Source organism: Nannospalax galili, unplaced genomic scaffold, assembly GCF_000622305.1.
Source record: "Nannospalax galili isolate Female #2095 unplaced genomic scaffold, S.galili_v1.0 scaffold236, whole genome shotgun sequence".
In the NCBI taxonomy this organism is placed as follows: domain Eukaryota; kingdom Metazoa; phylum Chordata; class Mammalia; order Rodentia; family Spalacidae; genus Nannospalax; species Nannospalax galili.
In genome coordinates, this window is record NW_008338710.1 from 2,975,857 (window position 1) to 2,993,343 (window position 17,487).

At 42.3% G+C, this 17,487-nt stretch overlaps 1 protein-coding gene across 1 annotated transcript in view; it reads right to left on the minus strand.

Annotated features, from left to right (window-relative positions):
* Positions 1-12,517, minus strand: part of Ugdh (UDP-glucose 6-dehydrogenase) — a 31,759-nt gene extending 19,242 nt beyond the window's left edge. The window contains exons 1-2 of the mRNA XM_008833244.3: positions 12,287-12,517; positions 1,974-2,142 (exon numbers count right to left, since the gene is read on the minus strand). Of these exons, the coding sequence (XP_008831466.1) occupies positions 1,974-2,135 (162 nt within the window). The 5' untranslated portion in view covers positions 2,136-2,142; positions 12,287-12,517. The remainder of the gene's footprint in view (positions 1-1,973; positions 2,143-12,286) is intronic.
* Between the last annotated feature and the right edge of the window lie 4,970 nt (positions 12,518-17,487).

Consider the following 17,487-nt stretch of genomic DNA (forward strand, 5'->3'; position numbering starts at 1 on the left):
ATCTCCCTGTAGCCCCAGCTGTCCTGGAACTCACTATGTAGACCAGGCTGGATCTCACAGAGATCCGCCTGCCTCTGCCTCCAGAGTGCTGGGATTAAAGGTGTGCACCACCACTCCCGGCTTTAACTTATTTTTATTTTACATATATGAATGTTTTGTATGCATGTATGTTAAGTGTGCCACACACATGCAATGCCCACCAAGGCCAGAAGAGGGTGTCAGACCCTCTAGAATTGGAGTTACTGAACCCAGGTCCTCTGCAAGAGCAGGTAATGTTCTTAACCACTGAGCCATCTCTCTAGCCCCCTAAATAATTTTTTATTTAAAATTATCTTTATTATTATTTGTGTGTGTGTAGTGCACGCGCGCACATGCGCATGCACGTACACATGCATGGGCTCATGTGTGGAGGTCAGAAGACAGCTTTGTGGAATGGTTTCTCACCTTCCATCTTTACATGAGGATTGAACTGAGAGCACCAGGCTTACATGGCAAGTGCCTTTACCTACTAAGCTATCGCACTGGCCCCTCACTCTGCTTTTATTACATGTCTGAAAGTTTCCAAATCACATAGCAAAAATAAAATAGATCTAAAGCACTAAAATATACTCTTCCTTGATGAAAAGCTTCAAATAATATCCACACTAAAAGTACAGGAAAACACTACACAGCAGAATGAAAGCTACTTCAGGGTCCATAGATCTAGAATCAACCTAGTTGCAAGTCGTTTTATGTCATGGTTCTGAGGCCATTAAAAACTTTTTTATGGGCTAGAGAGAGATGACTCAGAGGTTAAGAACACTGGCTGTTCTTGTAGAAGACCTGGGTTCAAATCTCAGCACCCACATGGCAGTTCCAGGGATTCCAATAGCCTCTTCTGTCCTCCGCGGGCATTGCACAACATGGGTGCACTTACCTACATGTAGGCAATACACGCAATACACATAAAATAAAAGTAAATAAAATATATTTAATTAAATTTTTTTTTTTTTGTCTTTTTGAAGCAGGGTCTCCCTGTAGCCCCAGCTGTCCTGGAACTCACTATGTAGACCAGGCTGGCCTTGAACTCAGAGAGATCCACCTGCCTCTACTTCCCAAGTGCTGGGACTATAGGCGTGCGCCACCACACCTGGCTTTTATTTTATTTTTTACATTTATTTATTTTACATATTTATACACTGTGGGGGTGGTATGTGCAATGTGTGTACAGGTGCCCAGAGAAGCCAAAACAGGGCACTGGATTCCCTGAAACTGGTGTGACAGACAGTTGTGAGCCACTCGATGTGGGTGCTGGGAGCTAAACCTGGGTCCTCTACAAGTGCAGCCAGTGCTCTTAACTGGTGCTTTCCGGCCCCAGAATTTTTTTTTTTTTTTTTGAGTCTGTGTCTCTCTATGTAGTCCTGCTTGACCTGGAACTAACTATGTAGAGTAGGCTGGCCTGGAACTTACTTCAGGCCTCTTGCCTTTCCCTGCTGAGAACTGGGATCAAAGGTATGCACCACCTTGCCAGGCCACAAATTTATTCATTGAATTTCTTATTAGTTGCAGTCATGTATTTTCATTGCAATCCCAGGGCCTAGTGGGAATACAAACCTGTATTCCTAGCTACTTGGAAGGCCAAAGCACAAGAATCACAAGTTCAAGGCTAGCCGAGACAATTTAGTGACACTATCTCAAAAGATTTCTTTAAAAAGAAGAGGAAAAAGGGGCTGGAGAGATGGCTCAGCAGTTAAAAGCACTGGCTGCTCTTGCAGAGAACCTGGGTTTGGTTTCCAGCACCCACATGGCAGCTAACAACTATCAGTAACTCCAGTTTCAGGGGATCTGACACTTTCTTCTGACTTCCTCAGGCACTGCATAACAAAGGTGCACTTACGCATATGCAGGCAATATATTCGTACACATAAAATATAAAATAGTAAATTTTAAAAAATATTTAACAAGGTAAGAAAACGCTTGTTTACTATATTTACCTCATAAATAGGAAGGGTTGGAGAATTCCATGCATTGATTCTTGCTTCATTGACATCGACAACTGTTACCCTGATTTCAGGGCACATTTGAGCAATGACACTGCATGTGGGCCCCCCAACATAGCCCGCACCGATGCAGCAGATCTTCTTAATCTCAACCATGGCTGTACTAAAAGCGAAACAGTAAGATGTTAGTATAAAAGCCAGGTGTGGTGGCACACATCTTTAATCCCAACACATGGGGAGGCAGAGGCAAGCAGATCTCTGTGAGATAAAGGCCAACCTAGTTAAGTTCCAGGCCATCTGGGGAGGGTGGGTATTAGTATAGGAAACAGAAAATCTGAAGAAATCACTGGCACATTCATCGCATGTATAAAAACTGACAGTTCTCTGGAAAGATTTCCATGTTTACTCACAGGAATTATGAAAATTGTGATTAAAAAATAGCATTCCAATTAGATGACCCAGCCTGTTCTCTGCTGCACTGGCATGAAACAGATGGAAAAATTATAGTAACTGATATTATTACATAAGCCATTAAAATGATAACACACTGATAGTTAGAAAGCCAAGCAGCAAAAAGCCTTTGTCCTTCCTCTAATAAACCAGGGCAGCTTTGATTGTGAAGGACAAGTCCCAGGGTAAATTTATACATCAACGCAATCCTTACTTAAATGTGAATGTACAAAGGTGAGTTCTCCAACACACTAAGCCTGCCACAAATGATAAGTACTTCCACAGTTCAGAGATGGCCTCTGAGATTATGCTCTCTGCTGCGGTTTGAACATATCCCTCCAAAAGTATGTGGAGCTTCACTCCCAATGCAAAGCGTTGGTTGGTAGGTGTTGCCGCCATGAGGGCTCCACCCTTGCATGGATTAATGCCTATTATAAAAGGGCTTAAAGCTACAAGTTTGATCTCACGTGTTTAGCTCTTCCGCCAGGGAATGACACAGCAAAACAGTTTAGTGCCAGCTGTCAGACTCTCCATCTGAGTTTTGCCAACCTCTAAAACCCTGAGCCAAGAAATTTCTGTTCATTATAAATTACCCATCTTGAGTATTGTTAAAGCAGAAAACAGACCAAAATATTCCCTAAGAACATAACTTGGCTTCAGTAGATTTTTAGGTACTTGTGATTTTGAAACTCTATTTCAACTTTAATGAGAAACCATGAGATGGCTAAAAAGAAAGTTATTTTACTTTATTTTTTATATTTATGTGTGTGTGTGTGTGTGTGAGAGAGAGAGAGAGAGAGAGAGAGAAAAAATCAGAACAAAACCAATCACAGGAGTCAGTTCTTGTTATCCACCTTGTTGAGGCAGGGTTTCTCTTGTTTCTGTTGCTGAGTTTTATATATATACCTCAGCCTACCTAGCCCACAAGCACCTAGGAGATTCTCTGGTTTCTAGCTACCACCTTGCTATAGAAGTTCTGGGATTATGTGGGTTCCAGGGATTGAACTCAGGTTGTCAGGTGTTTGCAGCTAGTACTCTTAACCATCTTGAGGCCTGGAAAGTCATTTAAAAAATTGTGTGCATACACATGGGTGTACTGGTGTGTGTGTCTGTGTGTCGGCATGAAGAAGCCAGAGGTTGACATCATCTACTTCTGTTGCTCTCCACCTACTTTTTTTCTTTTTTGTCTTTTTGAGACAGGGTCTCCTTGTAGCCCCAGCTGTCCTGGAACTCATTATGTAGACCAGGCTGGTCTCGAACTCACAAAGATCCGCCTGCCTCTGCTTCCCAAGTGCTAGGATTAAAGGTGTGCCACCACACCCAGCTTCCACCTACTTTTTTGAGACAAGAGTCCTCATTAAACATGGAACTTGCTGTCTGGCTAGGCTGACTAGACAGCAAGCTCTAACAATACTATCTCTGTCCCCCTCGATGTGGGGTAACAGGTATGTGACTATTTTTACTGAGTGTTGGAGATCCAAGCTCAAGTCCTCTGGTTTATGCAGTGAGTGGTTTGACTAGCTATCTCCCTAATCCAGGACAGTAATTTCTGCAGTTACCAAAGCTGTTACACAGGTTTTTTGTTTTGTTTTGGGGTTTTTGTTTGTTTGAAGTGTGTCTATGTGTGTGGATATTTGCACATGAGTGGAGGTGCCTGCTGAGGTCAGAGGCATTGGATCCCCCTGGAGCAGGAGTTATAGGAGGTTGTGAGGTCCTGGGAACTGAACTTAGATCCTCTGCAGTACACACTCTTAATTGCTGAGCCATCTCTCTCAAGTGCCTGTCACACATTTTCAAAAATCATTAGGTGAACTGACTAACACTAATAAAAATTACAAGGAACTGGTATATGTATATATCTATATGTATGCTTATATGTATTTGCTTATATATGTCTGCTTATAATGAAAATAACTGTCAAAATGATCACATACACTTCTCTAATTTTCACCCATTTATCTTTCCATCTAAGAATGTTCCCCTATTAAAAGCTAAGGCAGGGGCTGGAGAGATGGCTCAGTGGTTAAGAGCACTGCCTGTTCTTGCAAAGGACCCAGGTTCAATTCCCAGCACCCACATGGCGGCTATGAACCATCCTTTACTCCAGTTCCAGGGGAATCTGAAGCCCTCTTCTGACCTCCGTAGCATTGCTCGACATGCGTGCACTCACATACATGCAGGCAATACACTCATAAACATAAAATAAAAATAATAAATTATATATATATATACAAAGAATTTTTGAATTCTTACATGGATCAGAGAAGGTACTATGTGCTAGCATAACTAGAGAGCTTGGCAAGACTGTATCTGTAGTTCAGTGGAAGAGTGCTCTCCCAGGGCATGCATGAAGCACTCTTAGTTGCTCAGCACTGCCAAAAAAATTTTTAAATGAAAATAAATAAATAATATAAAAAGTCAGAATTTTAGTTCTATAATAAAAATGGGCAGATTCTGGATTTTTTTTCAAAACATTTTATTATTTTTATGTGTATGAGTGTTATGCCTGCATGTAAGTAAGTGCATCCGTGTCGTGCAATGCCCACAGAGGACAGAAGAGGCTGTCGGATCTCCCCTGGAACTGGAGTTAAGGACAGTTGTTAGCTGCCATGTGGGTGCTGGGATTCAAACCCAGGTCTTCTGCAGGAACAGTGAGTATTCTTAACCACTGAGCCATCTCTCCAGCACCCAGATTCTGGAATTTTATCTCTATTAAAAAAGTACTCTTGCTAGGCGTGGTGGCACATGCCTTTAATCCCAGCATTCAGGAGGCAGAGGCAGGCAGATCTCTGTGAGTTCAAGGCCAGCCTGGTCTACAGCCCCAGGACAGCTGGGGCTACAGGGAGACCCTGTCTCAAAAAGACTGGAAAAAAAAAAGTATTCTTTTTTAGGCCGGGAATGGTGGCATACACCTTTAATCCCAGCACTTGGAAGGCAGAGGCAGGCGGATCTTTGTGAGTTCCAGGGCAGCTGGGGCTAAAGGAAAGCCCTTTCCCAAAAAAACAAAAAAAAAAAAAAAAGTACTTTTACTCTTTTAAAAAAAATTTATGTGTATGAATGTTATGTCTGCATATATATAAGTGCAGCACATTTATGGAAGGCCTACAGAGGCCAGAAGAGAGCATAAGACCCCCTGGAACTGGAGTTGTAAGCCTCTGCATGGGTGCTAGGAACCAAACCTGCGTCCTCTGCAAGAGTGGCCAGTGCTTCAAGTCCTATGCAAGTTCGAGTGGATGAGTCCATGCTGGAGAACATTTGGGGATTCGAGTTAGACTCTATAGGCTTTATTACCTAGAGAGAGTACATTGAATTAAGTGGGGGGCGGGGCAAGGAGGAGTGGATGGGAGAGAGGATATAAATGTTATCAAATTATATTGTCTGGAAATCGCAAAAATTCAATAAAAATGCTAAAAAAAAAAAAAACTAGAGTAGCCAGTGCTTTCACCTGCTAAGCCATCTCTCTAGCCTCCTCAAAAGATATTCTTAAAGACAAGAGAAAACAATAAATGCATTTGTTTTGAATGGTTAATGTACTGTCGTGGTTTAAAAATCAAATATCATAAGCTATACACCCTCACTTCCTTCCCATCCCTGCTGACTTTGCTTCTACAAGCAGCTCCTTGGTTTCCTGGGTATTCCCAGTGTTACTTTGTCCAGCTAAATATGTATATTCTAATAATCCTTTTTCTGAACTGAAGAAGTACCATTTACAGACAGTATCAACTCCTGGCTTTTTTTGTTTGTTTGTTTCTTTTAATGTATTCTAAAGTCTCTCCATTCTTCCCTGCCCCACCTATTTTTTGTTTTGTTTTGTTTTGTTTTTGAGATAAGGTCTCACTATGTAGCCCTGGCTGGCCTGGAACTCACAGAGGTCCACCTGCCTCTGCTTCCTGAGTGCTGGGATTAAAGGAGTGCACCACTACCCAGTCCACCTTTTTAACAGTTACACTGAATTTTCCTTTATGAATGTACTTATCACTTAACACTAAAACCATGTGAAATACAGATTTTTTTAATAGCCTAAGAGAGGTAATAGCTCTTGATTAGCACTCTTGTAAAGCCATAGAAATAAAACACTTTTGCCGGGTGTGGTGGTGCACACCTGTAGTCCCAGCACTTGGGAGGCAGAGGCAGGCGGATCTCTGTGAGTTCAAGGCCAGCCTGGTCTACATAGTGAGTTCCAGGACAGCTGGGGCTATAGGGAGACCCTGCTTCAAAAAGACAAAAAACAAAACAAAAAAAGAAATATAACACTTTTATTTAGTTTTTTAGGATTCTAAGACTCATCTCAGAAATACTAAGCCTACTGATTTTTACTTCTGGCAATCACCTGTCTTTCCTAGCCTCACCCATCTTTCTAAGTGGATGGAAAACACCACACGGGAACGGGAAGCTAAGCTGAGAGGAATCTTCCGAAAATCTCCTACATGTGGGTGGACAGCTGAGCCTCGAGCAAGTTTACCAAAGGTGTCTCAGCATTCACTACAGCTGTCCCCACCTCTACAGTAGGGAAAGTTTGGCATCTGATTTCAGCAAAATTGCTGAACTTGCTCCAGGACCTAGTCTCTTTCCCCTCACAAAAATGTAATGGTTCCAACAGAAGGAACTAGGAGAGAATTTGGCCACACAGGGTATAGGTCCTGATGCTGAAGTACTTATTTTTTTGGAGAATAATTTAATTGAAGGCATTTATTGAACACCCCACAATGCAACAGTCACTGGTGTTCTCTGTGTTATAGACTGCAGAGGTGAGCAAGACAGTTAAATCCCTGCTCTCACACAATCACAGTGGAGCAGAGCATAAAAACAAAACCATGGCAGCTGTGCTAAGTTCTAGATAAAGGAAATACACAGGTACAAGAAAAAGAAACTGTAGGGTAAGGGGCTACCTTAAGGAACAGAAGGGCTCTCTGAAACAGGTAGCTTTTTTTTTTTTTTTTTTTTTTTTTTTTTTTTTTTTTTTTTTTTTTTGGTGTTTTTGAGACAGGGTCTCCCTGTAGCCCTAGCTGTCCTGGAACTCACTATGTAGATCAGGCTGGCCTTGAACTCACAGAGATCCACCTGCCTCTGCCTCCCGAGTGCTGGGATTAAAGGCGTGTGCCACCACGCCCGGCAACAGGTAGCTTTTTATGATTTAAAAGAGGAAAAGGACGCCAGGGATGGTGGCACACACCATTAATCCCAGCAGAGGCAGGTGGATGGATCTCTGTGAGGTTGAGGCCAGCCTGGTCTACATAGTGAGTTCCAGGTCAGCTGGGCTACGGGGAGACCCTGTCTCAAAAACACACACACAAAAAAAGAGGAAAATGACTTAGTTATACCCAGGTAAAATGGCTAAATGAGACAAATGTAATCAGTTGAAAGGCAAAATGAGTGTCCAAGTCCAAACCAAACCACGCAAGCCTAATGACCTGAGTTCAGTCCCTGGAACCCACATAAGGTAGGAGAGAACTGGCTCCTGAAAAGTTCTCTGACCTTCACACTTAAGCAATAGCATGTGCCCTCCACACACACACACTGTGGCACCCCACCCCCATACACACACACACACAATAATGATAAATAAAAAATAGGAAGAAAGAAAATGAGGAAGCAGAGAAGGTTCATTTCGATGTGGAAGCAGAGTTTGAGCCTGGCCTAAAGAATGGGTAGGAGTTAGGAAGGAAAAAAACTGGAAAGAACATTCCAGGTAAGAGGAAGGGAATAAAGACAGAGAAATTAGTTCAGAGAAGGGAAGAGATAAGCTCCCCTGAATAATAATTGTCTCCTGCAGTAGAAATCATAAATAGTTCTTGAATGTCTCAGGAGAGCAAGCCCATAACAATCTGTAAGGTATAATTTAGTAACAATTAACTCAGTTGAATGTAACCACAATAATCAGAGGCATTAATATAACTAAGATCGACTCCATTTTAGGAGAGGAGAGGAGAGGAGAAAGTGTCTGAAAAAAAGACACTTTGGAATTATAAACCTGGAGACTGAAAAGGAGTTAAGAATAAGCCAACCTAATATTTGTATTTGATGTGGGAACAGGAACAGAATTTTCCATTCTTGTATAGCATATTTCCCAAAGATTCTGTTTTGATTCCACTCTGCCTTATGAATTCAGATTCCCAGAAACTATGCTACCACAATGAATGGCTGAGATTTAAGGTGCAAATACAGTTGGCTCTCTGTATCCAGAGAATCAGCTAGCTATGGGACTAAAAATATTTTTAAGCCAGATGTGGTGGCAAATGCTTTTAGTCCCAGCACTCAAGAGGCAGAAGCAGGCAGATCTCTGTGAATTGGAGGTCAGCCTAGTCTACATACCGGTTCCAGGCCAGCCAGACCTAAATAGTGAGACCTTGTCTCAAAAAAACCCCAAAACCCAAACAAAACAAAGTTGGACCACTACTGAATATATGTGGCCCTCTTCTTATTCTTACTCCCTAAATGATAAAGTATAATAACTATTTACATTAGGTGTTTTTTTTTTTTTTTTTGAGACTGGGTCTCACTATGTACACTATGTAGCCCTTGATGTCCTTCCTGGAACTCAATATGTAGACCAGGTTGGCTTCAAACTCATAGAGATTCATCTGCCTGTGCCTCCCAAGTACTGGAATTAAAGGCGTGCACTACTACACCAGGCTACCTTTGGGTTGTTTTTGGTGTGCTTTTTGGGGTTGTTTGTTTTGTGAGATAGGGTCTCTTTAGGTAGCTCAGCTATATTGGGCATTATAAGTAATCTAGAGATGATTTAAAGTATACAAGGAGAACATGCATAGGCTATAGGCAAATATTACATCATTTTATCTAAGAGTCTTGAACATTCTCAGATTTGGACATTTCTAACGGTCCTGGAACCAATCCCCCACAGACCAAGCAATTCTAAGCCCTGCAATAAAATTCCCCCACTGTAACAGCCAAGTTCCATTGTAGTGTATCCATTCAAGTCTCTTCATATGTGAGATTATCATAAATCTACATCTAAAGCCTGATCAACTCTGGGCCTATCGGCCGGCCTTCCAGATCTGCCAGGCTGAATCAGGCTATAGACTATGAGGAACAAAGCCACCACATTTGAGACTCCTAGACATGAGCTGCCTTTCTTCCTAATTAGACTATCTAAGAGGTAGAAATTCAGTCATGTTGGTACAGAGGATCTTTCAGAGTTATTCCTTAATCCCAAAGCTAAGAAGTTAGAACTATTAAGGCAGCCTCTATCCTCAAACTCAACCAGGACATATTCTGCTAACCTTCAGAGAATAAGCACAGATTGCATGTCCATGGAAACTCCTGGGCTTAAGTAATTCATAGCTTAATAAGATACCCCAAAGCTAATGGTTCTTTCCTGCTGCTATTCACTGCTATATCTTCAGCACCTAGTATGTAGTTCCTCAATAAATATTAACTGAATAAGTAACTTGTACATGGGTGTCTAATGTTTCAGACTTATGTTTAATAGGTTTAGATAAGAGGGCTGATAATATTTTACAATGAGCAATCAGATGCGACAAGCATCTAGACAAGCATCCTACCACCAAGCTGCATCCCCATTCCCCAAGTTAACTCTTATATGCCTTTATTTCAAAACGGCAATTCACCTTCCTTTCCATATAGCAGCTACTAATGGCAGGTAGACCTATGCTATAGAACTGGAAATGTTTGAAGGGGGATCTCTCTCTCTCTCTCTCTCTCTCTCTCTCATCATTTTAGACATTTCTGGAAAGCAAACTTAAAAGATGCATGATCCAGGGGCTGGAGAGATGGCTCAGAGTTTAAGAACACTGGTTGTTCTTGTAGAAGACCTGGGTTCAAATCCCAGCACCCACATGGTAGCTAACAATTGTCCATAACACCAGTTCCTGGGGCTCCAACAGCCTCTTCTGTTCTCCATGGGCATTGCACGACATGGGTGCACTTACCTACATGCAGGCAATATACATATACACATAAAATAAAAATAATAAATAAAATATTTTTTTAAAAAAAAGATGATCCTTGCTGGCTGGAGAGATGGCTCTGTAGTTAAGAGCACTGGCTACTCTTGCAGAGGACCCAGGTTCCATTCCCAGCACCCACATGGTGGTGAATAACTTCAGTTCCAAGGGATCAGATGCCCTTTTCTGGCCTTCATAGGTTTTCATGCACATGGTACCCTTACATACATGCAGGCAAAACACTCACACACATAAAATAAAAAATAAAATTAATCTTTACCCAGGCATGGTGGTGCATGCCTTTAAAACCAGCACTTGAGGGGCTGGAGAGATGGCTCAGAGGTTAAGAACATTGATTGTTCTTGCACACGACCCAGGTTCCAATCCCAGCACCCACATGGCATCTAACTCCAAATCCAGGGGATCCAACAGCCTCTTCTGTTCTCCGTGGGCGCTGCACGACATGGGTGCACACAATACATGCATACACATAAAAATAATAATAAATAAAATATTAAAAAAAAAAAAACAGCACTTGAGAGGCAGAGGCAAGTGGATCTCTGCGAGATATAGGCCAGTCTGGTCAGCATAGCAAGTTCCAGGGCACCTGAGGCCCTGTCTCAAAAAACCAAAAAGATACCTGATCCAAGAAAAAAAATTTACCTAGTGAGAAAAACAGTATTAATTTTATGTCTAAGGAGCATGATACAAAGCTGTGGAAACAGTTAAAAGGGAAGATGAAACATGCCTAGTAATCTCAGAGACAGGAGTACAACAGCAAAATTTTTAAAATGAGATCTTGGGGCTGGAGAGATGACTAAGCGGTTGAGAGCACTGGCTGCTCTTGTAGGGGATCCAGGTTCGATTCCCAGCACCCACATGCCCGCTAACTCCATAACTCCAGTTCCAGGGGATCCAATGCTCTCTTCTGACCTCCACGCTCTGCGGGCATTGCATGACATGGGTGCACCTACTACATGCAAGCAATACACTCATACACATAAAATAAAAAATAGTAAATAAATTTTAAGAGAGAGAGGGAGAGAGATCTTTCCAAATCTTTCTAGCGTTTATAAACCTCCGTCTAGAGGCTGAGCACTCAAGACCCTGTCTCAGAGCAGTCACACTCAGCTCTTTCATTTCCAGAAGCCCTCTAAGAACAGACCAGAACACTGTTCTCCACTTCTTAGGAGATTTGAAAAAACTCAAAGACTAGCTGTCTTTGAGGTGAGCGGATGGACAGTTACTCCTCTGTGTAGACACGAATAGTTCCCTCAGTGAACCCTCTTTTCCATATACCAGATTTCCCAACCCTACTCAATTTTCTTCCTACAGGTAGAAATTTCTACCTGTAAGAAATTCGACCTCTTCTCTAGAAGAGATAGTGAAAATTTTCAAGATCTCAGAAAAACATGGTCTCTGAAGCACCCCAGAAAGGCCTTCAGTGGCATCAAGTTAGAGAGAGTATAGGTAGAGCGAGTCCCTTACAGACCGCAGGACTGAATGTCTTTGGGACTTCGCTTTCTTCTCGATTTCCTAAGCTAAAGCAGCAGCTCGCCCAGGTGAGCCGACTCTAAACCCAAACAAAAGACAGGACTGCAAGCCATCACCGAGGCCGCCAGCGACAGGACCCCTTCCTCCCGTGGCCATTTGGCGTTCAGAAGGGGCGGGGAAATCCCGTTTGTTTCCAGTCGGAAAGTGGGTAAAAAGAGAGGGGGCTGGAAGACTTGGAATCAAAAGTCCAGCTACAGCCATCTCCTGCTGATGCAAAACGCAGTACCCGCCGAGCCCCAGAAAGAAAAACCGGATAGGGAGATGGACAGGCCGGGCAGCGGGCAGCGTCGCGCCCGCCCAGCCCAGTCGGCCCACCACGTCCCACGGGGTAGGGAGCATCCCACTAGGAGGGCAACATCCTCCGGGGAAAGCACTTACCCACTTCCAAGCCCGGAACACGGCTGCGGCCGCTGGGTTCCCGCAGACTCGCACAGCACCTTGCTCCCGAAGATGCAGCCTGTACCCCTCGCCCCTCCGGCGGCCGTATTTAAAGGCTTCTGTGGGGGAAGGCGGAGGCTTCATTCCCCATCAGCCAGGCCCTCCCGGACTCTGCCCCCGGCTGGGGCCCAGCCCCACCTTCCTGCGCGCCTAGCCCGGGGGCAGGCCCTATTTCCTCCAGGACCGAGGGCGGCGCAGGGGCGGGGCTGGGCGGGGGATTGATGGGCCACGCCCCTAGTGAGAGGAACCAATCATCCCTGGCCAACTCATCGGCCCCGCCCGTGCCGCTGGCGGCACTGGGCGGGCTACGTGCGCCGCTGGTCCGCTATGCTGGGCGCTGGAGATGGGAGTTGGTGTAGTTACAAGCCTGGGCTTGGTTGTCTGGGTTCGGTCCCTGCAGTCTTGTCCTTGGCGTCTGGGATGAAGCGAGATCGCGAGCGCGCCGAGTGGGCCACGCATGGCTGTGCTGTAGAGTACCGGATGCGTTGCGGGCTGAGCCGACCTGCCATTTTTCCGGTCTGCCCAGCAATCCTTTAGCTCCGGCCAACGTTCTCAAACCCTTGGGTCCTGTGGGCCTCCCCCAGCTGCTCCGTAACTTCCTTGCCACGCCCTCCAGGCCCTTGGGTCCACCTCGTACTCCTCCCGGCTCCCCAAAGTTTAGTCACATCCCGCCAGACACACCCCATGTGGGAAGGAAGGAGGCATCTCACCGCTGGGAGGATGCTGAGTTCCATCATGTCTGAACGGTGTGTCCCCACCCTGGTCCCTGGCATCTGAAGCAGGGCGCCCACGCCTGGAGGGCTTATTTTCCAAGAAAATTCTCCGGCCACATTCTGAAATCTAGGGTGTCTGTATATGATACATATTAAGAAATATACAACATAGAAATATAGTGTGTGTGTGGCACTGAAAATTTAACCCACCGCTAAGCACTCTACCACGCTACAGTCCTTACTAATGCAGCTGGTGCGTGCGTGTCTTGAGGCAAGGTCTCACTGTGTAACTCTGGCTGGCAGTGATCATCTTGCCTCTGCCTCCCAAACTGCGATTACAGTAGCATGCCCACTTTAAAGCTCAGTTTCTTTCCATACTTCAAGGTCATCTTAAACCTAAAACCTAAGAAGAAAAAAGGCTGGCACAGTCATCTGTCCCTCAGTGGTGGTGCTATGTTTTGGAGATACGTGTTAGGCCAATTTGTTGAGTCTAGACCGTGCCACCACGCCTGGCTTTTTAATTTTTTTTTAACTATATAAATGTGTGTGTGGAGAGGAGCTAGAGTTACAGGTAGTTGTGAGCTGCTTTGTGTGGCTACTGGGAATTGAACTTAGGTCCTCTGGAAGAGCAACAAGTGCTCTTAACCTCTGAGCCATCTCCTTAGCCCCCCAAACCGGTTCATTATTTAAACTTAATTTGTAAACTTTTTGATTAATCTTTGAACCTGGTTGTGAATTAAATCCTTTGAATAATGTAATTTCAATAGCCACAAAATCATGTATCTAGGTATTGTTAAGGTATTTAAAGGCTACTTTCTCTCTTGAGAAGCTTGTAACTACTGTTTCTCTGAAGATCAGTGCTTAAATCTAAAGCATATACTATCTTTTATCTCTACTTAATCTTACTTTCTGGATGACTCAACCTGAGATTCTTTTCTGTGACCAAAGACCAGTCCTACCTGAGTGGATGTGCCTAAGGGGTAACTCCTAAAGCTACAGTTACAGGCTGCAGGCATTGGGCTGAAGCTCTGATGCCACTGAACCCAGAAGAGATACATAAACAAGTCATTGTAATGTATGTGACAAATAATATAGTAAAATTCTCTTTTTTTAAATTGGCATATTATTACCTATTATTAAACCACTTTTCTTTTTTTGAGATAGGGTCTCATTATGCAGCCCTGGCTGGCCTGAAAATATGTAGCCCAACCAGGCTGGCCTCAAATTCACAAAGATATACTTGCCTCTGCCTCCTGAGTGCTGGGATTAAAGGTGTGTGCCACCATGCCTGCCCCCACCGCCATTCTTTCATAACTGTACACTAGAATTTCCCAGAGGCTATACTGTGATTTTAACAGGTTGATTGCAGAAGTAGATGAGAATCCAGCTCCCTTTGAAGTCCTTTTCATCTGTTTTTTTTTTTTTTTAACGTGTATGCATGTATTGCCTGCATGTAGGTAAGTGCACCCATGTTGTGCAATGCCCTCGGAGGTGAGAAAAGACTGTGAGATCCCCTGGGACTGGAGTTATGGACAGTTGTTAGCTGCCATGTGGGTGCTGGGATTTGAACCCGGGTCTTCTGCAAGAACAACCAGTGTTCTTTTTTTGTCTGTTTTGTTTTTATTGGATTAAGTATCTATTGCTTCATTATTGATAAATGCATACATAAAACTAGTAACTACATGACAATGGAAAATTTCAACCATGCATTATTAGAATATTAGCATTTTAGAATCTGTTATGGGCCTGCCACTATTGCTTACACTTTCAGCCAGGCCTGGGTTTTTGATAAACATGCAAACCCCTTGATTCAGAAGAATTATGGAAAACACAATGATACATGCAAATTTTCAACAGAAAATTGAGTTAAATTCCTTAGAAATGAAGTTGAGCACTCAATATCTACTACAATGCTGCTTCAAAACAGGGAAACAAATCACACACAAAATGGCTAAAATTATGACCTCTATTTAGCTTTTAAAAGTTTATCTGGAAATCCTAGTCCTTTAGGGTAAAGAATGATTTAAAAGCCTTGGGGAAAAAAGAACTGAGATGACAGTCTCTATGGAGTGTTCTTGGCCACATATTGAGAGCTGTATCACCAAAGAGCATAGGTGGTATAGGGGTATGGTGAAGATACTTAGGCAGAATGGTCTCTTTTCTGGTTCACATTAATGAACAGCTCTCTAGGGGAAAAGGCGTTAAGGAACAGAGCTAATACAACGTAAACTCAAGCAGTAATGCCCTGAAATTTAGCATAGCCCTCTGCATTTTAAAACTGTTGGCCAAGGGATTCTCCTCAAATGGTATAAAAGCCAAGCAATGTTCTGAATAAACTAGAAATAATTTGCTTGCACCAACAGCACCATGAGAATGTAAACTGCTGAAGGTTAAGGGTCTCCATGTTTGCATATCACAGGGACATAAAGAGTAAACATAAGACAACAGTAAGTATGAATGCTAATTAATCACATACTTTGAGACCACAAAATCTTGTAGCATATTTTAGCATTTAAAACCATCAATGTGACTGTTAAGGGTAAGTTCTGAAGTAACTGGCTGGAATTACCCATGTCCTCATCTTCATGCATTTGTCTTAATATTGCTTGGTTGTCCCTAACATGGACAGCACAAAACATTTAAAGAGAAACAATACTCAATTTACCCTTTTCCCAACCCTTAGGCTTGCAATTAAATATTTAGAGAATCTTAGAACTGTGAAGCTAATCTTTTACTTTTTCTTTCCCTGGGAAAACAAAGGAACACAGACCCAAATCTTTTCAGGAATCATCAAGGTATTAAGTGGCTAAGATGGACATGAGGTAAAAGGAGTGAGAAGTCACCGTCATCCTAATTCCACCATTGTATCTTGATGGGAGCTGTGTAACTCTTCAGATGAAGAAAGAAACTAGTTTACTGTGTTCTCCTTGTTAAAAAAATAAAAGTCATACACAGGCCACAGGTTTCATTACATACACATTAAGACAGTTAGATAACCCAAGACTGGCTATTAATGCTCGGCCTTTTTGCTTACATTTAAACACTAACTTCCTTGATCATAAGCACAGGGTTTTTTTGTTTTTGTTTGTTTTTTATAATCTAATCATATACACGACAAACTTTTCCTTTTTAAAAATGTAGTCAAGAAGACAATGAATAAAACTCACAAAACATACACCATTCAACATAGCAAGTGAATGATTACTGTTAATATAAACAACTTAGCAAAAACCCTACATGTTGATTTCACTGGAACTGTAGAAATACATTTGTTTCTAGATTAAATGTTAGAAAGATTTTAATAGCTATAAACTCTAGAGAAACAAAATAGGGTCTTTAACATTTAACATATATAAAATTGTTAATTTTCATGCAAATATATTCATATATATTCATAGTTTAAAAAAGAAAGTACCCTTTATATGCTCTTTAACCTAAAACTTACTTTTCCTTTTGTGTTAAATTGCAGAGTCCCACAAACAAGTAGTAATCACTTACTCAACTGTACAACTTTGCAAATGTAATATACTATACAAGCGAAACAGTTATTGCTACTAAAATTTTACCTCTTAAATAGTATTAGTTCATTTTATGGCTTTTTTTTGCATTAGGAAATATCTTTTCCTATATACTGTGCTATTTTATATGCATTACCTTTTCAAGTTTCTTAAATTTAAGTGCTTTTCAGAAACAGATCCTCTCGGGTACTAAAGAACCTGAGCTGAGTACAACTACTTTAAATATACTATGAGAATCTATACCTGGGTCCCTGGATATCTAATACTAGAATGAATCTACCTTGTTTGTAAAGAAGATATGCCACATTAAAAATGGTTTCATACTAAATACTAAATTCTAGACTCTCTCCTTTCCTCCTTCCTTGGAATTATTATTATTATTATTATTTTTGAAGACAGGGTCTCATGTAGCCCAGGCTAACCTCCAACTCACTATGTAGCAGAGACTGACCTTGAACTCCTGAGCCTCCTGCTTCCACTCCCCAAATGCTAGGATCACATGCATGCCACCATGCCAGAGGTAGGACTCTAATTTAAAAAAAAAAAAAAGCACTCCAGAAAACTACTACTTCCAAGTTTTCTGAGCAGCTTTTAGAGGTAGGAATTCCCTTTTACAAAAAACTTGCCTTTTTCAGAATGAAACAACTATTTTTATTTTCTTAAGGAATGTAGAAAAAAAGTTAAAGTTGTCTGATAATTACCAAAGCAGAGTCCAATTATCCCTCGGCACCCTAAGCAGGCTCCATCAAGCTGCATTACCAATCCTCATGAAAAAAATCTCCAATCTCATCAACATTCAATTTAGACTTGGCAACAGGAAGAGCCTATACCATAGATACTCCAAACTACCAACAATGTTCCTCAATTAACACATGCTGCAAACAGGAAATATAAGTGGGCAGCAGATTAA